Below are 27,583 nucleotides of genomic sequence, written 5' to 3' on the forward strand. Positions count from 1 at the left end.
ATGATGTATTATTTTATTATTAACTTTTATATCTATGTATTATAGTTGGGAAAATAATTAAATTTAGTTTCGTTAATCACATTGATAAGTTAGGAATTTTACTAATTAATTAAATTATTAATTAATTTATTTCCTAATGAATGATTTGATATTTAGGAAGTAAATAGTTTACATTTTATTTTTGTGTATGAACTATAAGAAATAAATATTATATTATTTTCTTTGTATGTAAAAGTAAAAAAAAATTAAATAAAAAATAAAAATTAAATTATTACTTACCTTTTCGAGATCTCATCTTTTCCTATATAAAGAGAGAGATTGTTATAAATTTTTATGTATAATGATGTTTTAATTTTAAAATTTAATAATGATAATTGTTTTGTGATGTTAGAATGATTATTTGATTTATATTGATCTCTTAAGTTTAAGCTTTAGTGAATTTTAATATTGATTAAATTCTTATTTTTGGATTAGCATAATAGTTCTAATTTATTTAATTAGCTATAACTATGTTTCAAGAATTATATGTGAATTTCTATAATTAATTAGTTTTAAATTTAAGATTATGAGTTTAAAGTTTTTATTAATGGATTTGAGTCGTTTTTTAATAATTTTAAATATTAAAATCTAATTTGATAAGACGAGCCTAATTGGGATCTGACTTGAGTCAAGTTGATCTGTCAGATCGAATCGACTCAACCCATGTGGTCATGTACGACCTAGCGCATGTGACCAAGTACAACCTAGCCCATGTGACTCGACGTGACCCAACCTATGTGGCCGGATAGGAGCCAACCCATATGGCAAGGTACGACCTAACTCATGTGGCCAGGCATGACCCAACCTATGTGGCTAGGTACGATCCAGTCCATGTGGCCATGTATGGCCCAGCCCATGTGGCAAAGTACGACCCAACCATGTGGCTAAGCATGGGCCAGCTCATGTGGCATGGTACGACCCAGTCTATGTAATCATGTATGACTCAACTCATGTAGTAAGGTATGATCCAACCATATGGTCAGGCATGGGCCAGCTCATGCGGCTAGGTACAACCCAGTCCATATGGTCAGATACGACCCTAACTCATGTGTCTATGACTAACTCACGAGCTAAGCATGACTTAGTTCAATGGTAAGACTTAACCCAACTTATAAGTGAGGCTTAGCCTAGTCCATAAAGTTAAGCCTGCATAACTATGCGATTTGCATTAGACATATTGTCGCTTCTTTTATATAGCCCGTCGTACCTAAACTCAACCTAGTACTTGAAACAGGTATATGTAGTATGTTATGGTGAGTAACTTTTTTAGCCGTGACCTCGGGGTCGACGCGGCTGGTTCAGGGGTCCGAATGGCGGAGATCAAGCGTAGCTCCCCTCGGGCTCTGGTGGCGGACGATCGCGGGGGATCTGGCTGGAAAGTTTCGCGACGCTGGGTAGGGTCAGCTTCGGTCGAGTACCTGCACACAGGTCGGGTCGACAGCTCGGCCCGACCCATCCGACGATCAAGTCAGTGATTGAGAGTGGAGTTTTGGGTGAAAATGGTCATCTCCATTTGTTTGGAGCTCCGGTGGTATTTATAGGTGAGTTTGATGTTACTTGATGTGCCATCCTGCCGGCGCAGGGCCGTACCTCTGATGGCGTCTGTCGTCGTCATGGGCATTGCGTGGAAGGCCGAGCTGCCAAAGGGTATGGCGAGCTTCAGTCGACGCCTTCCCTTGCCTCGGCCGGTCGTGCGGGGTCAGATGATGAGGTCGTCTGGGTACGGTGGGTGTGGGTGCCCATTATGTTGGTGTTTAATGCTCGATCCCTGGGGCAGTGTGCCGTCCAGGGGTGGCTGACGTCGTGGGGTATTACGTCAAATCTGTTTTTACCCCTATCATATTCCCCCCTTGAAAGGAGCTATGCGTCGGTTTTTGCATGCAGGGGGTCCGATGCATGGCTTCTTACTTCAGGTGGGCTGGTCGCGCGGATCCGAGGGAACGGCGCAGGCGGGCTAACGCGCAGGTGTGGTCTCGGGTAGCATGGAGCTGAGGAGCACGACGCAGGCGGGCTACCGCGCAGGCGAATCTCGGGAAGCATGGAGCCGAGTAGCACAACGCAGGTGGGCTACCGCGCAGGTGTGGTCTCGGGTGGCGTGCAGCCGAGGGCCGAGGAGCACAACGCAGGCGGGCTACCGCGCAGGTGTGGTCTCGGGTGGCGTGCAGCCGAGGGCCGAGGAGCACGACGCAGGCGGGCTACCGCGCAGGTGTTGTCTCGGGTGGCATGCAGCCGAGGGCCGAGGAGCACGACGTAGGCGGGCTACCGGGCTACCGCACAGGTGTGGTCTCGGGTGGCGTGCAACCGAGGGCTGAGGAGCACGACGCAAGCGGACTATCGCGCAGGTGTGGTCTCGGGTGGCGTGCAATCGAGGGCCGAGGAGCACAACGCAGGCGGGCTACCTCGCAGGTGTGTCTCAGGAAAAATGGAGCTGAAGAGCCGAGGAGCACGACGCAGGCGGGCTACCGCGCAGGTGTGGTCTCGCTCCCTTTAGTTTGACGGCGGCGGGGATCAAAAAGCTGCCGCATTTAATTTCTCCCCTGAGGGGGAGTTGATTGCTTCCGCCGCACGTCTTTGGGCACCGGGATCGAGGCGTCCGGATGCTGTCGTTTTGGCGGGGTTGCCACGTCAGGCCTTCATTAAGGCGGAGCGCCTTTGAGTATTTTCCGATGCGACGCGACGGCTATGCGCGTGCGCGAGTGGGCTGCCGCCCACTCTCGGGAGGCGAAGGGGCGCTGGTTCTGGCGGGACATCTCCTTTAAATAGCGGACGCCTGACTTCACCTCCATCTTTCGCTGCTGAGTTTTTTCCCTTCCGGTCTCACCGTCTTTCTTTCGATCGTCCTCCTCGCCTCCAGCGTCGCTCTCCTTTCCCGTAGCACCCCCCCCCCCCCCCCCCCCCAGTTAAGGTCAATGAGGATGGTATCCTCTCCCTCCTCCTCTTCTATCCATTCCCCCGGAGTTAGGGAGGGAAGTCCTCCTCCGCCCCTTGTTGAGTCATCTGATGGGGAGGCGGCGCAGGCCCTTGAGGCCTTGATGTGGCCCCATGATCAGGACTCCTCTGTGAGTGAGTCGTCACTGGTCGGACTCCGGGAGCGCTATGGTATCCCGGGGGACTACGTTCTTGGCGCGCCTGAACCGGGACAACGGGCATACGACCCGGTCCCGAAGGGTTTCGCCTTAACCCTAGACGTCCTGGAGGCGGGTTTGCGCCTCCCCCTGCACACCCTCATTGTATCCTGCTTGTCTTTTTGGCGGATTTCGCCATCTCAAGTGGCCCGAACTCTTGGCGCTACTTGGTGGTATTCTTGGGGGAATGCCACTACGCCCATATCGCCCCCACCCTCAACCTTTTTCTTTCCTGTTATCGCCTCTCCAAGGGTTCGGGAGGCTATTTCTTATCCGCCCGGAAGGGCTTCCGAGTCAGGGGGGGCCCATTCAATAATAAAGGGTGGAAGGGGAGATTTTTTTACGTCAGCCGCGCACAGGACTGGGGTTTCAGAGTTCGGTTTGTCCGCGAGGGCGATCGACAACACCACCCCATGTTTGGGCGAAGTGGAGCGCCTCGACCTGGGGAGGCTCAGGGAGATTCTCCTCGGGTCCCAGGCCCTTCGGAACATGACCGAGGAGTGGCTGGTCGAGGCGGGTCTCAGCCCGATGCCTCTGGGTATTTGCGTGGTGCATCTTTACTAACACTTTTTTGTCTTTTGTAGAAATGGTGAATCTCCGGTCATTTTTCGGGGGCAACACGTTGCAGGCCTCTCCCCCAGCACCGCCGGCCGACTAGTTAGCCGGCACGTAGGACGCCCCACTGGAGATCGAGGTCGGGCGCCCTCAGAAGAAAGCGAAGGCGGCACATTCGAAGGGGGCCGAGGAGGGCTCTCGTCGGGGGGATGCCGGGCCCAACCGACGGGCGGCTGGGAAGGGTCTGCGCCCTACCTCCGTCCGCGATCTGTGCCGATTGCCAGCCAGGGACGGGGAGCCATACCTGACGTGGCTAGTGAGCGAGGTCTCACTCGGGGAATCCAACAACACCCTAGTCGCCCGCTGGGGGGGCTTGTCCCGGGGGGACAGAGTGTGGGCCGGATGGGATCCCTCCGCGGCGTACCTCCGAGGCGCGCTTCATCCCGACATGGCTCGGGATTTGTACGTCTTGCCCTCGGAGGTGCTGCTCAACAAGTCCGCTCAGTCGCTGACCTGGGTAAGTACACTTCCTCCTTTCCAGTTTGGCTTCGTACGCAGACCTTTTTGACCCGCTTCTACTTTTGCAGGGCCTCCATTATGCAACGGCCCTGATGGACAAGGTGCGTGACGCCGGCCGGGTCATCGGGGGCTTGGTCAACCGTAATGTCGAGCTCCATCGCCAAGTCGAGGAGGTCCGCGCCGGGGCCGGACCAGAGGCTGTGACGTTTGTCGAAAAGCGCACAGCGGAGTCCGAGGCGGAGGCGGCTCGCCTCAAATCGGAGCTCGAGGCTTCCAAGAAGGCGAACGAGGAGCTTCAGAAAATAACGAGAGTGGAGCGGACCGAGCTCCGCCTGTTGAAAACAGAGGCAAGCGCCCTTGGCAAGGCGCTAGAGGAGGCGAAGGGCGAGGCGAGAGCGGCCTCGGAGGCGCTGGCGGAGGAGGCCCGTCTTCAACCTGCCAAAGATAAGGAGCTCCTCGAGGCGTATAAAAAGTCCGAGGGATTCGAACTCGGGCTAACGCGGACGGGGCGGGTATCCTTTGAGTATGGATACCGTATCGCCACGTCCCATTTCCGCGCCCATCACCCTGGCCTCAAGGTGGAGAAGGATCCCTTCATCCCTCATCATGAGGATCAGGTGGTAGACATGCCCGAGGAGGTCCCTTTTGACGATCGCCTGGACGCCCCGTGAAAAAGGGGGGTTTTGTATTTTTGTTTTCTAAGGCGTTTCAACTGATTTTGTAAGTGGGGTCAAGTCCTGTAAGCTTGTTTTTTGAAATGAATGAAAAAGCTTTTTTTTCACGCATTTGACTCCTTACTTCTCTGGTCGGCAAACTCCCTAAACAAATTCCTTACGGTTGTATGACTTCCTTTGCTTTAAACAAAGAATTTCTTAAGGTTCTGGACGTTCCAGGTTCTTGGCAGGGAAGAACCGTCCAATTTCGCGAGTCGGTATGTGCTCGGTCGGATTACCTCGACGACCCGATAAGGTCATTCCCATTTGGGGGCTACCTTCCCCCTTGCTCGGGTCGGGTCGCTGACCTCGGTCTTTCGTAGGACCAGGTCGTCAAACTTAATCGATCGGGGTCATACCTTTCTGTTGTAGACCCTTGCGACGGCTCTCTTGTAAGAGAGGGTCTTCAGTTGTGCGTCGGCGTGTCGCTCCTCAAGCACGTCGAGACTGGCGCGAAGTCCCTCGTTCGAGACTTCCTCGTCATAGCTCCTTGTCCGAAGGGTGGCAATAGCCACCTCGGGTGGCAAGACAGCTTCGGTTCCGAATGTCAGACTGTACGGGGACTCTCCAGTCGCGGTCTTGGGAGTGATGCGCAGTGACCATAGGACGCTATGGAGTTCGTCGGTCCAGGCCGATCGGGCTGCAGACACTCTTCTTTTGAGTCCGTCCAAGATGGACCGATTGGTTACCTCTGTCAGCCCGTTCGTCTGAGGGTGGGCCACCGAGCTGAACCTTAGCTGGATGCCATGACTGGCACAGAACTCTCGGAACCTCCTACCCGCGAACTGAGGTCCGTTATCCGTAATAATGGTTTTGGGCAACCCGAACCGAGTCACTAGGTTTCTCCACATGAACTTCTCCATTTGATGTTCCGTGATTGTCGCCAACGGCTCGGCCTTGACCCACTTTGTGAAATAATCCACTCTCACGATGATGTACTTCCGCTGCCCCGAAGCCGGTGGGAAAGGTCCGAGCAGGTCCAACCCCCACTGTGCGAACGGCCACACGCACGCGATGGGGCTGAGTGGGACCGCGGGCTGTCGGGGTGCGCGGGCGTGTTCTTGGCACGAACCGCACCGCTGCGCGTAAGCTTTCGCGTCCCGGCACATGGTCAGCCAGTAGTAACCTTAGCGGAGTATTTTTGTGTGCCAAGGTTCGCCCGCCGATGTGTTCTCCGCAGACTCTCTCGTGGATCTCGGCCAGGATCGTCTGAGTTTCATCGGGCTCCAAGCATCGTAGTACGGGGTAGGTGAAGGACCGCCTATAAAGCCGCCCACTCTCCTCAGTGTACCACGCGTGTGTACGACACAAGCGCCGAGCCGCAACTTCGTCGTGGGGAAGGATCACATCCCGCTTGAAGCGTAGTAGCTCTTATACCCATGTGATTGGCCCACTGCTAGGGGCCGTAGCCGCTACTTCGATGGCGCGTGCAGGAAGCTCCTCGACTTCCGGCCATGCTTCGGGGGTCGGCTTCGACGCCAGCTTAGCTAGCGCGTCGGCTCACTCGTTCTCCTCCCTCGGAACATTAGACAACGTAAAATAAGGGAACTTGGCAGTCAGGTCCCTTACCCGTGCCAGGTATTTCGCCATGGTTGGGTCCCAAGCCTCGTATCTGCCGCTGAGCTGCTCGGCCACAAGCTGCGAGTCGGTGAGGACGTGTATAGCAGCCACCTGCATTTCGAGAGCCAACCTGAATCCTGCTAGGAGCGCCTCGTATTCCACTTCGTTGTTAGTGGCTTTAAACCCGAAGTGGAGGGAGCGCTCAAACGAACGTCCGTCGGGGGCGAGCAGAACCAGCCCTGCGTCAGCACCCTTTGAGCTGGCCGAGCCATCCACGTGTAGAATCAAAGCTTCGGGAGGTTGCTCAAGATCCCCGTCTGCCATCCGCATTAACTCCACGATGAAGTCGGCTACCGCCTGGGCTTTGATGGCGGTCCTGGGCACGTATCTTATCTCATGTTCGCCGAGCTCCACCGCCCATTTGAGGAGCCACCCTGCAACATCAAATTTAGATAAGACCTGCCGAAGAGGTTGGTCGGTGATGACCTCCACTGGGTGGGCCTGGAAGTAGGGGCGCAACTTCCGAGCTGACAGCACCAGGGCGAGTGCGAGTTTCTCTATTGGCAGGTAGTGCTTCTCGGGTCCGCTCAAGACATGGCTGACGTAGTAGATCGGAAGTTGTTCGCCGGAGCTTTCTTTGATCAGGACGGAACTGACTGCATGTGGGGAGGCCACTAGGTAGAGGCCCAACTTTTCCCCGGGAGAAACAGAGGCGAGTCGGGGGAGGCTGGCTAGGTGCTGCTTTGTTTTTTTGAAAGCTTCCTCGCACTCCGTCGTCCACTAAAAGTTTTTCGGGTTTTTGAGCACCCTAAAGAAGGGGAGGCAGCGATCGCCCGACCGGGCGAGGAAGCGAGAGAGGGCGACAAGTCTTCCGTTAAGTCGCTGCAGGTCTTTGATCGTCCGGGGTGACTGCATGTCGATGATTGCCTGAACCTTCTCCGGGTTGGCGTCAATTCCTCTTTCGTGTATGATGAACCCAAGGAATTTCCCGGAGGTGACGCCGAAGGCGCATTTTGTGGGGTTAAGTCGCATGCCGAACTTGCGTAGTGTGGCGAACGCCTCGGTCAGGTCGGCAAGGTGCGCTCCGGCCTCTTGGCTTTTCACAATCATGTCGTCCACGTAAACTTCCATGTTCCTTCCGATCTGATGGGCGAACATCTTATTCACCGTTCTCTGGTATGTGGCCCCGGCGTTTTTCAACCCGAATGGCATGACCTTATAGAAGTACACCCCTTGATCGGTGAGGAAGGTCGTATGCTCTCTGTCTTCGGGTGCCATCCTTATCTGGTTGTATCCCGAATAGGCATCCATAAAAGAGAGGCGTGCGTGTCCATCCGTCGCGTCGACCAGCTGGTCGATCTTCGGGAGGGGGTAGCAGTCTTTCGGGCATGCATTGTTGAGACTGGTGTAATCAACGCACATCCTCCAGCTTCCATTGTGTTTTTTCACGAGGACTACATTGGATAGCCATTGAGGATATCTGGCTTCTTCTATGAAGCCTACCGCTAAAAGTCGGCCCACCTCTTCTCGTATGGCGCGCTGTCGGTTAGGGGCCTGCCGCCTGGGTTTTTGCTTCACCGGGCGAGCGTCAGGTGGGATGTTGAGATGATGCTGTGCGACCATTGGATCGAGACCCGTCATGTCAGATGGGGACCAGGCGAAGATGTCAGCATTTTCCCGTAGGAGACCGACGAGCTTCTTGTAGTGGTATATCAACGGTGGATCCCCTCGGCTCGGGGTGAGGGGCCGATTTTTTTGTTTCCCGCAGTTCTTCCAGTGGTGGCTCGACTTTGGCCTTCTTGTGTAACGAAACAGCGATCAGGTAGCACCGCCTGGACTCTCGGGGGCTTCCCGTAACTTCCCCGACCCCAACGTGAGTCGGGAGCTCGGGAAGTGGTGCGTGAGTCCGGGTGGGGGTCTCCTGCTGCCGCGAAGGCTGGGTCGCGTGCGGGGAAGTCCGCTGGGAGACGATCGGGACGACAGTTTATACCATGCCCGTAAGAGCTCGGACTTGATGGGCGAGGTCGTGAAAGGCCTCGGATGATATCGGCGACGGGCCGACGGGAGCGCCGTCGGGAGGTGATAAGCCCGGGTCGTTGAACAACCGCTAGTAACACTCTGACGTTGCGACGGGGTGTTCATCATGGGATTCACCATGCGGGTGGTGTTTCGCCGGGATAGTGATCGTGGGCGGCCCGCCGGCTACGGGTTCGCCGAAGTGGGTTCGCTGATCGCTCGACATTCGGACAGACCCTCCTTCTAGCGCTAATCTGGTATGGTGAGTAACTTTTTTAGCCGTGACCTCGGGGTCGACGCGGCTGGTTCAGGGGTCCGAATGGCGGGGATCAAGCGTAGCTCCCCTCGGGTTCTAGTGGCGGACGATCGCGGGGGATCTGGTTGGAAAGTTCCACGACGCCGGGTAGGGTCAGCTTTGGTCAAGTACCTGCACACAGGTCGGGTCGACAGCTCGGCCTGACCCCTCCGACGATCAAGTCAGTGATTGAGAGTGGAGTTTTGGGTGAAAATGGTCCTCTCCATTTGTTTGGAGCTCCGGGGGTATTTATAGGTGAGTTTGATTTTACCTGATGTGCCATCCTGTCGGCGCAGGGCCGTACCTTTGATGGCGTCTGTCGTCGTCATGGGCGTTGCGTGGAAGGCCGAGCTGCCAAAGGGTATGGCGAGCTTCAGTCGACGCCTTCCCCTACCTCGGCCGGTTGTGCGAGGTCAGATGATGAGGTCGTCTGGGTACGGTGGGTGTGGGTGCCCATTATGTTGGTGTTTAATGCTCGCTCCCTGGGGCAGTGTGCCATCCAGGGGTGGCTGACGTCGTGGGGTATTACGTCAAATCTGTTTTTACCCCTATCACAGTGTATGTAACTCGTCCAAGACTCAGGTGGGTTAGTTCAGTTTGGGTTAGCACTATACGACATAGTCCAATTTTCTCTATATTGGTTTGAGCTTATTAATTGACTAAATCAGACAGGTTTGATCAGTTAAAGCTAGTTTATGGTGATTAAAAACTAACTTGACTAGTTCAAACCTATTTTACCTAATTGAGATTAATCAAATCTAAATTAGATCAGTCTAGGGTGATTCCAGACCTGTTTTATAAGGATTTGAGGTTGGTTCCATTAGATCATAATCAAATTAAGTTTGGTTTAAGTCAATTGAGATATTCCAACTAGCGTTTTGGTTGATTAAGGACTATTAAGAGATTGATATTTGATATCTTTATGATTTGATAAATGACTATTGGTTTTCTATTTTCTTATGTTTATGATATTGATATGATTAATATTATGTAGTAGTTGTGATTAGACTAGTAGTTCACGTTGGGAGCGTAACCTGTGAAATGAGCTACGGGCCCATCATAGTATAGAGCCACCAATGAACACAGTTTAATAGATTTACATCAAGTATGGTCTCACATAATATTTAATCATATTGATTTCTTGATGTATGTGTGAGTGAATGGATAAGTGTAATGAATGATCATGGATGTTTATGTGTCCCTGCCGAGGGCAGGTATGGCGATTCCCTTCGGGGATTAGCGGGCCATCAAACGTGATTGTTAGATGGTTCCTCCATCCGTTGTTGGGAGGAACATATCCTCACTTGGATGAGTGAGGGATATCACTCTATCCGTTGTTATGAGTGCAATATGGATTATCTCCATCAGCTGTTGGGAGGAATGCATCTCGTGGAGTATGTCTTTTCATTCGCTGTTGGGAGAGTGCACCATCAGGTGTGATGTACGTCTTTGTTATATGGTTATTTTGTATGTGTTGCATGTGACTAATGTATGATTTTATTTATTACGTAAGAAATTATCATCATCTTTCTTGTGCATAAGTTTTGTGATAAATCAATATTTTTTTTATTAAATTATTGATATTTATTTATATTTCATGAATGTTGAAGATTATTTTTATGATTTTTATAAGGTTCCTACCAATATGTATGGTTGTTGATATGTTTTTATCTTATATTTATTTTCAGAATAATCTTATTAATAGATCTGAAATTTGGATGAGAAGATGACCCTATTAAGAAAATATGATTATTTTTTAGTTAATAAAATATTTATTATTATAAAGATAATTATTTGAATTGAAAGATGAAAAAAAGAAGAAAAAGTTTATTATGTAAATTATGAATAATAAAATATTAATTTTTTTTATATAAATTCGGGACGTGACACTTTTCTTCGTGTAGTGACAGGTATATTTGGATCTACAACGATTGCAATTAATCTTCTATTAGGATCTTATCATCACGCTAGAGAGTATGACCATACGAGCCAAAGGAGAACGGATCGAAGATAAACGTCACCAAGTTTCCAAGAAGACATCCGTGCACACAATGAGTGCGTCGGCAACAGATCTATGCATCTTCACGCCTGTTTCCGTGACTTGTGATATGTTGGGGGACACAAAAAGATTCGGACGTCTAAATCCATTTCCACCCGCTTATAGCTGTAGATTTCAACGTTGGATCCGTCTGTCGCGGCCTGCAAATTACCGACAAGGAATGTTTTTGGAACCATGCGGAGGCGTGGAATTGAAACAGACACACGTTAGTATCGTTCGTGGAAACCTACTGCGCCTCCAATATTGAAATCATGTGGAGTTGACCGGCTGTTCTCTCGTCAGATCCCTCCCTAATCCAACACACAATCCAATCAATTTGATGCCCCACCCTACAAGGCATTGCGACACAGAAAAGTCCAAGTAGCTCTGACCGCACCGTGTCACAGACGCTACGCCGTCCTAATGTCCCGTTCGATGTCATCTTCCCGTGGAGATCGGACCAGAGATCTGAGAACCTAGACATGCGAGACCTTCAAGTCCGTGTCTCACATGGGATGCATCGTCCGGCAAATTGCAGAGAAATGAAGGCTTCTCTCTCTCTCTCTCTCTCTCTCTCTGTCTCTCTCTTTCCTTCTCTGCCGTGGCGGTCTTTCCCCTTAGCGCATCCGCTGGGCAGTGGAAGTTTACTGCTCCCGATGCACGCCCACAAGAGACGCGACCCACCAACAGCAGGACAGCGTCCTGGGCAGCGGTACAAAGTGCGATGCCTTCTCTTTACGAGGGTCACGTTATTCCCATGGGAATGCGTCCCCCACTCTTCCTGTCTCTATTAAAGGGACCGCAGATGATACGCCACATAGGACCGGGCGACCGACTCATCACGACTTCAATACCCCGTCAAATCGGATTCCATTTCGTCGAACAGTTGGCGCACGCTTTTATCGTCTCTTACTGATCCCATGCTTTTGGTGTTGGCCTGGATGTGGATAGTCTTCCGCTCCCGTCGTCGCTGCGCGTTTGGCGAGGCATCAGCATCTCGTTCCCTTTCCCCCACAAAAGAAATATCACCTCGGTCGGTACTTTTCCCGAACACGTGACCGGCAATAGCGGTCCGCGAGAGGGCAGAGCTACCAGGGCGGAGGAGGGTCTCCTCGCTGCAGCTTGCATCGCGTCTCTCCGTCCACCGCGCTGGGTTTGACCGTCCGTTGCAGCATTTACATTTGCAGCGCTCGAGGACGCGAACGCCCCGCGCCGAGTCATGTAGTCTTCCTTTTACCCTGCCCTCCACTGCACACGTGTCCACCTCCCACTCACCTCCGTCTCTGTCGATACATATAGAGAAGCTTTCTATATATATGGCACGCCGATACGCCTCTCACGCCATTTCGCCCAACGCGCATAGCAATCGATCTCGTCGTGGAGTGCCGATGGCCGTGCAAGCGCACAACCCCTCCAACGCTTTCGGCAGCCGATGAGCCGTCGACGCTTCTTCTCCCCTCTCTACCGTATGAGAAAGATTGGTCTTTGCTGCTCCTCACACACTCCCTCCTGCTACATAGCAGAGCAAGGCAGAGTACGCTCGATGACCTGCAGATGATGCGAGGCTACCGCGATCCCCTGCAATTCCAGAGCAACCTTGACCAAGGTGAGAGACCCATTCTGGCTCTCGATAAAGGACTGTGATGTGTGGTAATGGAATCGCTGACTGGGATTTGCTGTTGCAGGGCACGCCGGCAAGCAGCAGCTGATGTTGAACAACGCCACGGTATTCACCGATCCGCAGAGTGAGCTCACGTGCAATGCCTCCGGCTCCAGGAAGCGGGCGCGGGAGGAATCCATGCCGTCGCCTGTGCTCGCGCCTCAGTTCCGGGGCCCCAACTCAGCAACCGCTTCGCTGAACCCCGTCGGCGACAAGAACATATGCGGGGTTCTTCCCCAGTATCGGCTGCTCGAGTCCTCTGCCACCTCCACCAGCGACCGGTTTGTTTCGGCTTCACAAGCCGTCTCCCCTCTCTTTCGTGATCTCATCTCCCTTATCTACCAGCAGACCCTGGAAATGGACGCCCTCGTCCGCTTGCAGGTATCATCTAATCCTTTCATGGTTGTATTGGTTTGCTCGATTCTCGAGTTCTTTTCTTGACTGAATGATCGTGTAATATAGAACGAAAGACTGCGGGCCGGACTGGAGGAGGCACGAAAAAGACACTGCCGAGTGTTCCTCTCGGCGATGGAGCAGCAGGTCACGAAGCGATTGATGGAGAAGGAGGCCGAGTTGGAACGCGCCGTCCGGAGGAATGCGGAGTTGGAGGAGAAGGTGCGGCAGATGAGCGAAGAGAACCAGATCTGGTTCAGCATGGCCAAGAACAACGAGGCCGTCGTGAGCAGCCTGAAAGCCAGCTTGGGCCACGCCCTCCTCCAGAACGCCGCCGTGGCAGCCCGAGAAGGCTACGGCGACAGCAAGTCGACGCCTCTCGCGGCCGACGACGCGCACTCGTGCTGCTTCGAGGTGGAAGAAGACGACACCCGGCGGCGGATGACGTGCAGGGCGTGCCGGGGGACGGACGCCTGCTTCCTGCTTCTCCCTTGCAGGCACGTCAGCCTGTGCAAGGACTGCGAGCCGGAGGCGAACGCGTGTCCCGTCTGCGGCTCCGCTAAGAACGCCTGCGTCCAAGTCCGATTTGGTTCGTCTTAGCCTGAGTCTCCGGTTCATCCTCCGGTCGGACTAGTGAACCGGCGATGGAGTCATCAATTATGTCCATATCCTCTCTTGTGATGTAAACGGAGGAAGAAGCCTTCTCTCAGATGACGAGTCAAAGAAGGCGACCCGTCAGCGTAGTCGGTGAGCCTCAAACACATGAAAAGCTTGAATTCTTCTTCTTCTTCTTCTTCTTCTTCGTTTCTGCAATTGAACTGTGAAGAGGTGAAAGCTGAGGCCACGGCACGATTCAAGTTGTCACATGGATTCTCTTGCTAAATCTTCTCTCTTTTTTCTTCTTGGGGAAGGGCAGCTGACACGATCTGAATCTGATAACAGCATCCTGTGTCGAAGGATCAGTCGACTTGCCCTGCTTTATCCTTTGTAGCTTTTGGAAGTCTGGAGCTTTCTTTAATCCCTCCTGTTAGCTCTCTGCCTGTATGCGTTACTTGCACCATCCCATGGAATTCTTCTTGCCAATAATTACTACGTGTAGAAGAGGTGGAGATGTTTTGGGAGGAGGTGCCCCGGCAACTGGAGCTGCTGTCACGGTCTAAGTGTAGCTTTTGATGAGGAGCCGTCGTTAGTGTGATCCTGAGGTGAAGAGATGCTGTGTGCTCACATGTGCAGCATATTCCTTGCAAAACGTGATGTTGCAGATGGAAAAATTGGATGGGAGGAAGGAACAAGGAAAAGAAGAAAGAGCTTGTGAGGCTGTGAGCTTTCAGCTTTCGAGGTGCTCCATGATGCTCTCTCGCACAGCACTTCTTTTTCTTGGAGTCTTAGTGGGGTAGAGAACGCAGAGGATTGCAGACATGCACAGTGCAATGGGCATTCCCAAGGTATGTGCGGTCCGCAATTTAGATCCAATCTAAAACGAAGGCAGAACGACGAGATCTTCTCGGCATTATGAGTCCACCTCACCTTGTCGTGTTGACAGGGCGAACATGTTCCTCTCTTGCACGGTCGGGATGCAGAAGCCGGACGGCAGTAGGGCCTGCTTAAATGTGCATGTCCTTTTACACGAACATGACTCCTCCATGGCCGCTCCACCATCAATCATGCGAGCGCTGCATCAACAGCTGTTCACGTATATCCACAGTAATTCCAGATCTCCTTAGACCGAAGTGAGCGATTCGGCACGCGTCGACGCTCCTGCAAGCAGACAACGGCAGACTTGGCCCAAAACAGAGAAGTCATCGGGGTGTTTTCTTCTTCTTCTTCTTTTGAGAGAACTCTTGATCACAAGTTGCTTTCAAGTATTCCACCATCAATTGCAGCTCGCCTTGTTCCTCTGTGTCTGTCTCTCTCTCTCTGCATTTCAGAAAAGCATGCAGTCGCCTCCCTACTCGGAAGTCGGAACTCTGTTCGAAATGGGTGAAGCAATTATTGTCCTTGTTCACTGTTAGTCCTCAGTTGTCCTCATCACCGTATTATCCATCGAATCCTGCAACTCTGTGGCCATTTCAGGGAATTCCACCTGACGTAGATGGATGAAGAATATGGCCGACTCATACATACTATTCTTTGAGGACATGACATGAACTCACAGCAAGCATCACGATTCAGATTTTGTTTACCTAGCAGACATTTTTAGCATGGTAGTAACCGCGTTCTTCATCTGATGCTTTCTGGTTCTACCCATCCAGTTTTAGATTTCTCGAATGGAATCGGATTCAAATGGACAATACCTGCTTTACCTAAGAAAGAGCCGTGATTGATGTGAGATCATTTGCACCACTTGGTGCCTAAAGCATCCATTGATGCCTTCCTCACCTTTGTTTCTTAGCTTTTGGAAGAGGATTCCTCCATCTGCCCACTCCATGTCCGCTTGCTTCCCTTTTCCTTTCCGCTATTCTCAAACTTCGGATGTGACTCAGAGCTCTCACAGCTCCCTCACCAAAAGGCACATCAGCTCCCATATATAGGACAGCTTTTGGGGTGCAAAGGGTGGCCATCTCACCTGGCTGATCTGAGTACGCAGGCATCTGCTGCACTCCAAATAAAAAGGTCATTTCCTATACTGCTTGTGATGTGTTCTTTGTCCTTTTCTAACGTTGCTAATTCAGCTCGGAGGTGGTGAGAGAAGCAGCAAATTAATGATGGCAGAGGTGTGAGGTCTCCATATTCATCGAACAAAGGCAATAGAATCCTCGATGCTTCATCATCACACTGTCCTGTCCTAAGACATCTTTTGAACAAGCTACTGCCATTTCCCAATCTTTTCTGCCAGTGCTCATCGTGAAGACAGTTCAAAGATGACAGAATTTTACCGTTCATTGGGTCAAGAGTAAAGCAGAAATGATATCAGTAGATTCTGATGGCTACAGGTGATGCAAAAGTTTTAAGATTGTGTTATCACTCAGCATCACGGGAAACACAAGAATTCATGGCTTCGGCAAACACCAGCAGCTTAGGATGCCGCATAGACTGACAAATGTTTTAAGAGAGAGAGAGAGAGAGGGGTTTCTGGTACGGTCGTCCAAACCATCGAGGCGCGTAAACACGCAAAGTGTTTTTGGCAGCAGAAACACCTGCGCCGAATCAAAAAAATGTTTTGGCTCGCGAAACAATGTACCGTATCACCTTCGCCGCGCAGGAACCGTGGGCTCCACAGACGGGCCCGTGTCAGACCGAATCGCCGTTCGTTCAGGTGAGGCGGGCAACACATGGGCGAGTCGTACGAAATAACCACTGCGCGTGAGGATTCGTTTCACCAAACCCACATCATTTCCTTTGTTTCACGCGGTACCGTTGACATGCACCGTCAGATGAGTTCGTGAAGTTCTATCTGGGACGCACTGTTATACGCGTAATAATTGTGCGTAAGAATTGGTCGTATAAGAACATACCATACCTAATGGAAACATCTTTTATTACTTATTTATATTTAGTTTGATTTCTTCCCCCTCCCTCCCTCCCTCTCATCTGCCACTTTCTTCGTCGGTCTTTTTCCCCAAACCCCCTTCCTCGTCCCGCCCACCTCCGCCGATCCGCCGCAATCTCTTCCTTCTCCGTCACCTCTGGTTTCCATTGACCTCTTCGAGTGCTTCCACTGAACCTGGATATAGTTACGCCTTTGGCTATCCGAGATCGATCGCCCCTTCGAGAAACCCTCGTACGTCGTCCGCCGGTCCCACCGATGGAAGAACAGGTAATACCCGTCGCCCGATCGATCGTAGCTCTCCTAGTTTGAATCCTTTTGTTCTTCTTTTGCTGTAAATATTGCCCCCTCTCCATTGGCCAATTAAGTCTATGATCGGTCATAACCATTGGATCGTGGAAGATAGCGATGCATGATTTTCTAGTAGTTTCTAGGGTTCTTCCAATGAAATTAGTCTACTGTGGAAGCTATTAGGAAGATGTCTGACAGAACAGAACGACACTACTTGATCGAGGATTCTTCGGATTATCGTTTGAGATTCATTCTGTATCCATTTGTTTCGATTTTGGCAAATGTGCTAAGATTTGATTGATCGCTAGTCGTCATTAGGCTTGTAGTATATCTTGGTATGGATTGTCTGTTTGAATAGTTAGATGGTCGTATGACACCATGGAAGTTGTTGTTGGATGACCAGTTGATGATTGTAGAAGCTCTATTTATAGTCAGCATTCTATTGCAATTTATTACTTAAGTCAGTCTTTGATGTGTATGCAATTGTTATCTTTAGTCATTCTTTTCACTATATTTTTCAAGCTTGTGCAAGTGTTTAGATTCTTTAGAATCCCTCCATTGTCAACCATAGCACATTGCCTCTTGTCAATGTAAATTAGGTATTCTGTTGTGTTATTTTCATGTTCAACTTGATTGTATAAGCACAAAGTTCTTTACCTATTAGTAATTGGGCATAAATTGGTCAATGACCTACTCGAAGGTGTGGTTTTTAAGTATATGAATCACGTTAGTCAGACTTGGTAAGTGGACAACACATTATGCTCCATCCTGGAGGGGTGTCTAATATCTAGCAGATGTGGCATTCATCCTTGTGTTGTTTGATGATGAAAATTTGCAGATCATGTCAAAGCTGAGGTAGTGTATATAATAAGACTGGAAGCATGTTAAAAACACTTGAGGTTGCATGGTTAAGTCTTGTGGACAACAATTGACTTGGTTTTACCCATGGCCTACAGCCCAATTGGTGTTTACCACAATTGAGACTGCCCTGAAGCTATTATATAGTGAACCATGATCTACTAGGACTTGGTGGCATTTCTCTTAATACAGTAAAAAAAAATCAGAAAATAAGGGCATGATTATTATGATCATACAAAATATAGCCATTTCCTCTTTTAATTAGGCATATTAATGGGTTGAAGGTGAACAATACTTTTTGAACTTGGAACTGCATGGATCCTTTTGTAGAGTTTTGGATTCTTAAATAAATTTACTTTTCATTTTGGAAAAAAAAGGTGAACAATGCTTATTTCCGTTGATCTTGTAATACATATTGCAAAATTAAAGAAGATGGAAGTTTTCATGTATAAGTTTATAGAATGAGTCAATAATGATAGAATTTTCCTTCTGCGCCAAAAGGATATCCAGATGTCACAAGGCCTTTTCATGTAACACTTCCACTGCATAGTTTAGTGGATTAAGACACCTATCCTTTTAGCTGTTGAGCTTGTGGACTTCTTAGTTGTGAAAGAATTTACATAACTGACCATGATTGGGCTTTAGACTATCCTTGTGGAGATACTGCCCTTGAACTTTACCAGGTAATTAATATGTCTAGGTGGACACTGGCCCTCCATTATTTCCTGTAAAGAAAAGAGTGTAAGCATACTGGCTTACCTATGTAGTAGTTGTTTTCTTATTCTAAAAAATGCTCTCTTTTTGAGCTAGTTTGGTTTTGAGGATTTCCATGTGTTCCTCTGAAAAATAATTGCAAAATATACTGAAGTGAATGAGAACCTGCCTTGAAATATGTTATTCTTTCTTCCACTTCAAAAATGCAGTTCGATGTTGTTCTGTAGTTAAATTACAAATCATAACATGGTTCTTGTGATCCCATGCTCAGTTTAGCTACTAACTATGCCATTGTTTAGCTTGTTATTTTGTGATGCCTGGTAGCTACATTGTATTGATGCATCACTTTATATTAGATATTGGTCAAATTGCTTTTACTCCTAATTTAGAGCATATTTAGCATGAGGAGTTCAGAAATTATATCTGAAGCCTGTCATACAGATAGGCGAGTGACATGATGAAGGACAGTTTATAACTTGCAGACATTTTTTTTTTTGCGATCACAGCAGTATGTTGTTTGTTGTAAACTGGTTTGAATTAGGCAAAAAACTTAGTATTGTGCTAAAATGTGGCCCTTCTTTTAAGACTGTCTATTCATTCCCCTTGTGGCATTATAAGCTTTGTAAGTATAGCTTATTTCCCTACTTTTTGTTCATCTTTAGACTTGCTAATTCAACTTTGGTTTTGTGAATTAGTTCACTCTCAAACTATGGCATTACTTCTTTCAATTAGAATTTGGAAAAGCAAATTGTACCTTCGGTTTGTTTCCAGACGTGCATTTACTGTGCAGGCATCTCGCCAACCCATTAATAGAAGCAGGCCGGACGGAAGCAGCAATCCATTACTCAAGGAGCAGGTAAGCAACCTATTTGATTCATTCAAATTGGCCCCATGTTACATTGCTCAGTATTTTTTGACTGCTTGCATCCTTATAAGCCTATCATTGCCGATGCCTTCATGTTTGCCCCGATACGATCCATCTATACAAACTTAGCTGATTTTACTTGATAGAGTATTATTCTTATGACACCTACACATCAAGGGAGTCTAATAGTTTTGTCTAAGCCATACGATTGTAGCATGCTCGCCGATGATTAATCTCCCTGTTACAAAAAGCGAAATCATGTAAGTATAACGAAACAAAACACTCGATTAGCAAATGAAAAGGGATAGCCCATACACAAATGCATGCAAGCACCCGACTATAAGGCATGCCACTCGAGAATCCTAAACACTATCTCGGAGCTTCATCTGGGGTACGGAGGACTCTTCGTCAGCCATTTGGTCTGGCGATGCCACGCTGGACTTCTGCTGACATTGACCAGCAGAGGAAAGGATGTGTCAGCTACTCGGTTGCTGAGATGCCAAGTCTTTTCTTTTACCGTACCTTTTTCTTCTTTTGTATGTATGGGTGCGTTAGGCAAAGGCCAACAACTCCTCAACGAATCGTCGTAGGTCATCGTAGGTCATATAAAAGATGTAATATGTTGCTGATACCAATGACAGACACTCTGAGAGAGAGAGAGAGAGAGGATGTAATATGTTTGGTGTGAGATGTGCATGACATATCTACGCCACACCCCTCCCTTATCAATAGCTTGTCTTCGCCAAAATGAGTAGCTTGTGGTGGTATTTTCCTTTGACCACGAAGACGACCTGTGTCGGTAAATTCCCATTCAACGCACACGTCTTTTATTGCTTCTGAGTCAATTTCTATTCCTTCAATTGTTTGTTTTGCTTATATTAATCCTGGGATATGGTATTGTCGGGCGTTCTTTGGCAAGATGTAGGTGAGTCTAGATTACTAAAAAACAACCACAACTTTCTCGTATGAGCAAGAAAATGATGCTTAGTGCACTTCTTTTCTTCTATAATAGATTTTTATGTTAAAAGAATAAAAACGATTTCTCTGTTGACCAACTTGGAATTGGTGTACATGGGTGAGTGGCAATGGAGGACATTGAACATTGACTATTCATCAATTTATGGAAATATTAGTTGAAGTTTAGAGGTATCAATTTGCAATGAACTGCAATGGGGTTGGGAAACACAAGATAAACATATGATAAGGTCAGGTTTGGATCTCTGCCCCGAAGTGGAGGACTGAGATTGATTTGGTTTATTCCTTAAATAAAATAGGTTGTAAATTTTTCAAAAATACCAAGGTGAACCTTATCGAGCTAGCTGAATCGGATGTGGATGTAGAGATGAGTGCACTATACTTGTGGGGTAGCGGGGACATCGAGCCTCCTACGTTCAAGGTAGAATATATCCAAATCAGTGATGAGAATGAAAGTACAAAAATAAAGAGTAAAAGTGTATTTGACTTTTATCGTCACTCCTCGTTTATAGGGTTAGAATAGTATTAACATGACAACCGAGTTGGTCGAACTTTACTATTTCCCAACTCATGTATAGATAATTTATTAGAGGTGGATCTATTTTCCAATGTCGACACCAAGCCATGTCTCTCCCACGCGCATGTAAAAAGTGGTTACAGTCATTTTATATAACTAAATGGATAAAGGAGCAGAGATGAGGAACCTTAAAGTGTGTTGGAAGTCTGAAGGTGAAGTAATACTCGTAAAACAAGGGTCTTTGGGTGGGACAAGCAACGTTAGAACCAATGTCCTATTCTTACGAGCCTATGATTTGATTGGTAAATTAAAATTGATGTGGTTGGTTGGGTCAATCGGATCTAGATTCTGCTTCCTACCATGCTTATGTTGGCTCAAGAATTTGTAATTCTACCGTCAACATTCAATTATTTGTTCATTGCCAAATCTAATGAATTTTTTTTTTCTACTACTTGATGTTAATAGTATACCATTTGAGATGACAATGCAATTAAAACTATTTGAGATGGGCTGTTAATAAATATGCTGTTTTAAATAATTATGATGCAACAGTTGATTTATTGATAAAATAAATTTGTTTAGTTTAATGATATTTCGCATATGTAATCATATTTCAGCATCCACTCGACAAAGAGAACAAGAAAGTAAATGTAAAAAAATAAATATAACAGTTTATCAAAAATTACAAATCTCATTAAATATCTTGGAGATGAAAGTTTATTAATAAAAAAATATTTATTTTTAAAATATTATATTTTTCAAAGGAAAGACGATATCGTATAGTTGATTTAATATTATTGTTTTTTTATTTTTATATATTTTTATATTCTTTTACTTGAATCTATTGACTAGAACTTTGTAAAGATTGCAGATCTTATTAAATATCTTAAGGATTCATCTCCAAGGATGAAAGCTTATTAGTAAAAAAATCATCAAAAGATGAAAACTATTTATCGAATTAAGTTAAAATATTATTTTCTTCAAAGGAAGGATGATATCATATAGTTGATTTAATGTAATTATATATATTTTTTAATTTTTTTATCGTTGTACTTAATCTGGAACTTTGTAAAGGATCAATTAGTAAATTAAATTAAGTTATTCCCATCTTGTCTATCAATGGTATGAGACATGTTATTATATTCGGTATGATTTCATTGTCCATTTACAAAAAAAATTTAATTTTCATTTTGAAAATATTCTTTTCATCCTGCGACTATTCTACTTGGTCCAAAGCAAATCTGATAATATCAAGTTTTATATTCGATTATTTTTTAGCTATTATTATTATTATTATTATTATTATTATTATTATTATTATTATTATTATTTTCTATCCCTTGATGCAGAGAGAGCATGCGAAGACAATGAGCTTCTGGAGAAGGAAGAAACAGCCTCCAAGGAAACAGGTATGACACATTCATCCATCCCGATTGCTGACGTCACAAATTATTGTTGGTCGACCACGCGTTGAAAGTATGGCGCGTGTTCGGCTACCAGTGAAAAGGCCACCTACACCGTTAATCAAACCTCTCTTCCTCTCCCCTCCCTCCCCTCTCCTAACTTCCACTTTCAATCGCCAGTGGAGTTACTGGTGATAGTTGAGGTATTGCAGCAAAAAGGTTCAAGATTCGAGTGCAATTTTGTTGGTCAACCCTTAAACCCATTAGATATATTGGAACGGGTCCGAATCAAAGAAAATACCTAAAATTTGGACCCCACTTAATCCTACATATATATATCTATATATTGCTCAAATTAATATAAAGTATTTATGTACATAAACAATTGATCCTTTTTGAGATTAAGTAGTAGGAAAGAAAAGGGGGGTGGATGGATGGATGAAGGCAAACAAAGCAGCAAAAGATAACTGAAAACAAGAATCAAAGATTATATATATATATATATATATATATATATATATATATATATATATATATATATATATATATTAAACAATGGATTGAGTGCTGATCCGACGCATGGCTGCACCAGTGGAGCCACTCGGCTAAGTGGGTTTCTTTGTCGTGGCGCAGTCATAAAACACGAGAGGCCGCCCTTCTATTGGTTGAAAGCACCGGGCATGCGACACGCGTGGCCGGATCACCGCTCCGAGGAAATTTCCATGGATAGAGAGGTATCGACGACGTCAAAAGGCCACGCATTTTGACTCGCCCTCGTCAAGTCCCATGAACGTCCACCACTCCCCTTTGCACCTGAGGCCTCCACGAGATGGTTCTCATGGGCATAAGTACGAGGACATGCCTCGCCTCCAAGACATCCCTAAGCCTAATCTCCCATTCCTTTCCCTTCTCTTGTGGACCAACACTTCGCTTGTCTGGTTCGTGAGTTGAAGAGAAAGCAGAGTGACGCTAAGGATGGGAGCCGCCGACGGACACCAGTCGTCTGCCATCGTTGAGACGGAGAGCGTCGGCAGCGACCAGGTGGGCTTCAGTGGCCCGCTCAATAAGCACGGCGGCGGCAGCAACCGTAAGAGTGCTCGCTTTAACCTCCCTCCCCATGCCGCAGCCCCCGTCGACGGCGAGACCTTCTTGGAGATCACTCTCGACGTGACAGACGACAGCGTCGCGGTCCACAGCGTCAAGCCGGCGGCCGGTGGAGTGGGAGGGAAGGCGGAGGACCCGGAGGAGGTCTCGCTGCTGGTGCAGAAGCTGGAGCGGCAATCCGCGTCGTTCGGGTCGTCGGTGCTCCGCTCCGCGTCGTCGCGGATCCGGCAGGTGTCGCAGGAGCTCCGGCAGCTTGCCTCGCTCACCAAGCGCCCGGCCGCGCCCCGGCTCGACCGGTCCAAGTCGGCCGCCGCCCACGCGCTCAAGGGCCTCAAGTTCATAACCAAGGCCAACGGCGCCGCCGGATGGCCAGCCGTCGAGAAGCGCTTCGACCGGCTCTCCGTTGACGGCGCCCTCCACCTCTCCCTCTTCGGCCAGTGCATAGGTACCCAACCTATCATCCTTCTTCTTCTTCGTCTTCTTTCACCTCTAACTTCTGGAAACACCCCAAAATGATGCAGGCATGAAGGAGTCGTCGGAGTTCGCGGGAGAGCTATTCGACGCACTAAAGAGGAGGAGAAGCATCACCGGAGACAAGATAACCAAGGCGGAGCTGAGGGAGTTCTGGGATCAAATCTCCGACCAAAGCTTCGATTCTCGCCTCCAGACCTTCTTCGACATGTACGTCGACTCCTCTCTTTAACAAGTCCTCAACAACAGACTCACCATGTCTCTCGTTGATGTAAGCAGGGTGGACAAGGACTTGGACGGAAGGATCACAGAAGAGGAGGTCAAAGAGGTAGAGTAGAATTCGAAGGTCACTTCGATTCCTGTAGTTTCATGCACTGCGGTGGTAATGGTTCTCTACGTGATGATGGAACCTTGGCAGATCATATCGCTGAGTGCTTCGGCCAACAAGCTCTCCAAGATCCAAGAAAAGGCGGAAGAGTACGCCCGCCTCATCATGGAGGAATTGGACCCAGATAACGTCGGCTACATCGAGGTAAACGCCCATCGAGTTGCATCAACGAAGAAAACCGCCGTTAATGGCGATGAATGAGACGGTGTGGTTGACTGTGATCAGATATACAACCTGGAGATGCTGCTGGTGCAAGCGCCGAGCCAGTCGATGCAACTTGCGACGACCAACAGCCGCAACCTCAGTCAGCTGCTCAGCCAGAGGCTGAATCCGACGCAGGAGCGCAACCCGCTCAGGCGGTGGTACCAGCGGGCCAAGTACTTCATGGAGGACTACTGGCAGCGGGTATGGGTGGTGGTGCTGTGGCTCTGCGTCTGCGCCGCCCTCTTCGCCTGGAAGTTCGTGCAGTACCGCCGCCGCGCGGTGTACCACGTCATGGGCTACTGCGTTTGCGTCGCCAAAGGCGGCGCCGAGACACTCAAGTTCAACATGGCGCTCATCCTCCTCCCCGTCTGCCGCAACGCCCTCACCTGGCTTCGCACCAGGACGAAGCTCGGCAAGGTGCTCCCCTTCGACGACAGCCTCAGCTTCCACAAGGTATGTGAGACCGAGTGAAACCAAACAACAGCTCGATCTCAACGTGAGAAGTGACTTGATCTCCGCGGACGCAGGTGGTCGCGGCGGGCATCGCAGTGGGCTTGGGGCTGCACGCGATCGCGCACCTGACGTGCGACTTCCCGCGGCTGCTTCACGCGACGGACGCGGAGTACGAGCCGATGAAGCCCTTCTTCGGGGACGCCCGGCCGAGCGACTACTGGTGGTTCGTGAAGGGGACGGAGGGGTGGACGGGGGTGGCCATGGTGGTGCTGATGGCCGTGGCCTTCATTCTCGCCACCCCCTGGTTCCGCCGCGGCGCCATCAGCCTGCCCAAGCCCCTGCACCGCCTCACCGGCTACGACGCCTTCTGGTACTCCCACCACCTCTTCGTCATCGTCTACGTCCTCCTCGTCATCCACGGCTACTTCCTCTATCTCACCAAGAAATGGTACAAGAGAACGGTATGCACCTGCAAAGCCTCTGTTCATCTCATATCACGCCGCCGCTAACATCTATGGATGCCGCCATGGATGGCCAGACCTGGATGTATGTGGCGATCCCGGTGGTCCTCTACGCGAGCGAGCGGCTGACGAAGGTGATGAGGGCGAAGATCCAAGTGGTGAAGATACTAAAGGTGGCGGTGTACCCGGGCAACGTGCTGGCTCTCCATGTATCCAAGCCACCGGGCTTCACGTACCGAAGCGGGCAGTACATCACCGTCAACTGCGCCGCTGTCTCCCCCTTCCAATGGTACGCATCCTATCTCATCGAACGATGATTATTGTGCCTCTGAATCAGCTTCTCTTACTTGTGTCTCTGAAACAGGCATCCGTTCTCCATCACGTCGGCTCCGCAAGACGACTACATCAGCGTCCACATACGGTCGGCGGGCGACTGGACCAGTCAGCTGATAGAGGTGTTCTCCAAGGTGTGGATTGCTTTGCCTGTTTCAGTGTAGGCGGCGAAGGCATTCCAAGATTGTGATGGTAACACGAGCTTGGGTTTTCGCAGGCGTGTCAGCCATCGACCGCTGGGAAAAGTGGGCGGCTGAGAGCTGACATCAATGACGGCAGCGACGATGGAGTGAGTCCAAGGTGAGTTGGAGGTCTCCGCCATGGGCAAGAAGGTATTTTTGGGGTGGTGGTGGGAGGACGATAAGAAGGTATCGTTGACGAGCTGTTTGATGTTGTTACCACAGCTTCCCAAGAGTGCTAATCGACGGGCCATACGGCGCGCCGGCACAAGATTACGAGAAGTACGAGGTGGTGCTATTGGTGGGGCTGGCAATCGGCGCCACCCCCTTCATCAGCATCGTCAAGGACATCCTCAACAACATAAAGCAGCGGGACGTCGAGGAGGGCGGCGGCGGCCGGTCCTCGACGGAGGCGAACTCGTTCAGAACGCGGCGGGCTTACTTCTACTGGGTGACACGGGAGCAGGACTCGTTCGAGTGGTTCAGGGGGGTGATGGACGAGGTAGCGGAGGCGGACGCGCAGGGCGTCATCGAGCTCCACAACTACTGCACCAGCGTGTACGAGGAGGGCGATGCCCGCGCCGCCCTCATCGCCATGCTGCAGTCCCTCAACCACGCCAAGCACGGGGTGGACGTGGTGGCGGGCACCCGCGTCAAGTCCCACTTCGCCCGCCCCAACTGGCGCAGTGTCTACAAGCGGATCGCGCTCAACCACCCCGACCAACGCATAGGTACGCGCTGGCCACTGAATTAAGGCAAGCCTCCAAAACTGGGGACATCTCCAAATATGGTGTGGTTGCAGGTGTGTTCTACTGCGGTAAACCGACACTGGTGAAAGAGCTTCGGCAGCTGGCGCAGGATTTCTCGCACAAGACCACGACAAAGTTCGACTTCCACAAGGAGAACTTCTAAGCAAACGCACGCCAATAGTATTTTTACCTAACAGCCCAAGTTTAACTGCATAAGTCTGTTCTACCTACAAAAAAAAAAAAAATTAAACAAAGGGCATCTTCATCAATCATTAAAGGCTTAACATTAGCGGACTTTTTTTATTTTTTTAATATACTAGTCAATTTGCATCCCACTGCTATTTTAAATGAACATAATTAATATAGAAGTAATTTAGTTGATTTATTCATAAGATAAATTTGATCAGTCTAGAAATATTTAGTTGATTTATTTATAAGTTATCATATGTTAACATCAATTCAACGAAGAAAAATTTATCAATAAAAATTTCATCAAGAAAGAAAAATTGTTTCTAAATAAAGTCATAAATATTACTTAAAAATATCATAAATTTAATTTGATTCAATTTTATTTTTTTTAATATTTAATATTTTACTTTTTTATTCTTATACCTAATTTATAAAAAAATCTAAAATATTATAATATATTAATTAAAAGATAAATTAATAAATTTAATTTTTTATGTGTAAAAATATTTTTATCATCCACTTGAGAAAATATACAAGCTAATTACATATTAACTCTTGCAATTAGATCTCTTTAGTATGTCAAAATTTATATTTAAAAATTATATATTAAAATTTTTATAATTATAAAAAAAATATTAAATCTTAATTACTCTAACGTCATCAATTTGACCAACGAAAGATTGTGCAAGAATAACACAAAAACAATGACCAAAAAGATAATTTTAACATTCCAAATGAGGCATCTTCATCGACGAGAGGTGAAGCAAAAAACCTTACGTCGCACTGAGGACGTAGATGTAAAGCGACGCGATGCCAATGCAGATGCATGACCTCCCGCTGATGCAGATGCAAGACAACCATCGTCTTCATCCTCTTTTTCCTCTCCCTTTGCCTCACATCACGTCGTTACTCTCTCTACATCTGCGTCAATGAGATACAAAGCCTTTACCTCACCTCCCGTCGACATAAATATAGAACGATACTGACATCGATGCAGAATGATACAGAGCAACTATCGTCCTCTTCATC

At 48.3% G+C, this 27,583-nt stretch overlaps 3 protein-coding genes across 4 annotated transcripts; all 3 read left to right on the forward strand.

The window, feature by feature from the left end:
* The first annotated feature begins 3,841 nt into the window (after positions 1-3,841).
* LOC135630935 (uncharacterized) lies at positions 3,842-4,995 on the forward strand. The gene is made up of 2 exons (XM_065138259.1): positions 3,842-4,236; positions 4,307-4,995. The coding sequence occupies exons 1-2, from the start codon at positions 4,168-4,170 to the stop codon at positions 4,907-4,909; spliced, it is 672 nt and encodes a 223-aa protein (XP_064994331.1). The 5' UTR covers positions 3,842-4,167; the 3' UTR covers positions 4,910-4,995.
* Positions 4,996-11,098: 6,103 nt separating this feature from the next.
* LOC135632026 (probable BOI-related E3 ubiquitin-protein ligase 2) lies at positions 11,099-13,710 on the forward strand. The gene is made up of 3 exons (XM_065140305.1): positions 11,099-12,466; positions 12,546-12,901; positions 12,983-13,710. Exons 1-3 carry the CDS (start codon positions 12,415-12,417, stop codon positions 13,511-13,513), a joined length of 939 nt encoding a protein of 312 aa, XP_064996377.1. The 5' UTR covers positions 11,099-12,414; the 3' UTR covers positions 13,514-13,710.
* A 396-nt stretch (positions 13,711-14,106) lies between these two features.
* Positions 14,107-26,654, forward strand: LOC103976777 (respiratory burst oxidase homolog protein B). Of its 2 annotated transcripts, XM_065140303.1 has the most exons (15): positions 14,107-14,358; positions 14,457-16,670; positions 19,054-19,119; positions 21,970-22,029; positions 22,657-23,572; positions 23,649-23,808; positions 23,878-23,926; positions 24,017-24,130; positions 24,212-24,643; positions 24,718-25,104; positions 25,182-25,393; positions 25,469-25,571; positions 25,655-25,737; positions 25,842-26,347; positions 26,419-26,654. In XM_065140303.1, the coding sequence occupies exons 5-15, from the start codon at positions 22,999-23,001 to the stop codon at positions 26,526-26,528; spliced, it is 2,730 nt and encodes a 909-aa protein (XP_064996375.1). In that variant the 5' UTR covers positions 14,107-14,358; positions 14,457-16,670; positions 19,054-19,119; positions 21,970-22,029; positions 22,657-22,998; the 3' UTR covers positions 26,529-26,654. The 2 variants fall into 2 exon arrangements, with proteins under 2 accessions (XP_064996375.1, XP_064996374.1); XM_065140302.1 differs by having other exon boundaries at positions 14,107-16,670.
* The last annotated feature ends 929 nt before the right edge of the window (positions 26,655-27,583 follow it).

Source organism: Musa acuminata, chromosome BXJ3-2, assembly GCF_036884655.1.
Source record: "Musa acuminata AAA Group cultivar baxijiao chromosome BXJ3-2, Cavendish_Baxijiao_AAA, whole genome shotgun sequence".
NCBI classification, from domain to species: Eukaryota; Viridiplantae; Streptophyta; class Magnoliopsida; order Zingiberales; family Musaceae; genus Musa; species Musa acuminata.

Excerpts from the sequence above, each read along its gene's own strand:
- LOC135630935 (XM_065138259.1), top strand. The coding sequence starts at position 4,168 with ATGGCTCGGGATTTGTACGTCTTGCCCTCGGAGGTGCTGCTCAACAAG. Across the intron at positions 4,237-4,306 it reads CCGCTCAGTCGCTGACCTGG|GGCCTCCATTATGCAACGGC; the intron begins GTAAGTACACTT and ends CTACTTTTGCAG.
- LOC135632026 (XM_065140305.1), top strand. The coding sequence starts at position 12,415 with ATGATGCGAGGCTACCGCGATCCCCTGCAATTCCAGAGCAACCTTGAC. Across the intron at positions 12,467-12,545 it reads CCAGAGCAACCTTGACCAAG|GGCACGCCGGCAAGCAGCAG; the intron begins GTGAGAGACCCA and ends TTGCTGTTGCAG. Across the intron at positions 12,902-12,982 it reads ACGCCCTCGTCCGCTTGCAG|AACGAAAGACTGCGGGCCGG; the intron begins GTATCATCTAAT and ends CGTGTAATATAG.
- LOC103976777 (XM_065140302.1), top strand. The coding sequence starts at position 22,999 with ATGGGAGCCGCCGACGGACACCAGTCGTCTGCCATCGTTGAGACGGAG. Across the intron at positions 25,572-25,654 it reads TGATAGAGGTGTTCTCCAAG|GCGTGTCAGCCATCGACCGC; the intron begins GTGTGGATTGCT and ends GGGTTTTCGCAG. Across the intron at positions 26,348-26,418 it reads CCACCCCGACCAACGCATAG|GTGTGTTCTACTGCGGTAAA; the intron begins GTACGCGCTGGC and ends GTGTGGTTGCAG.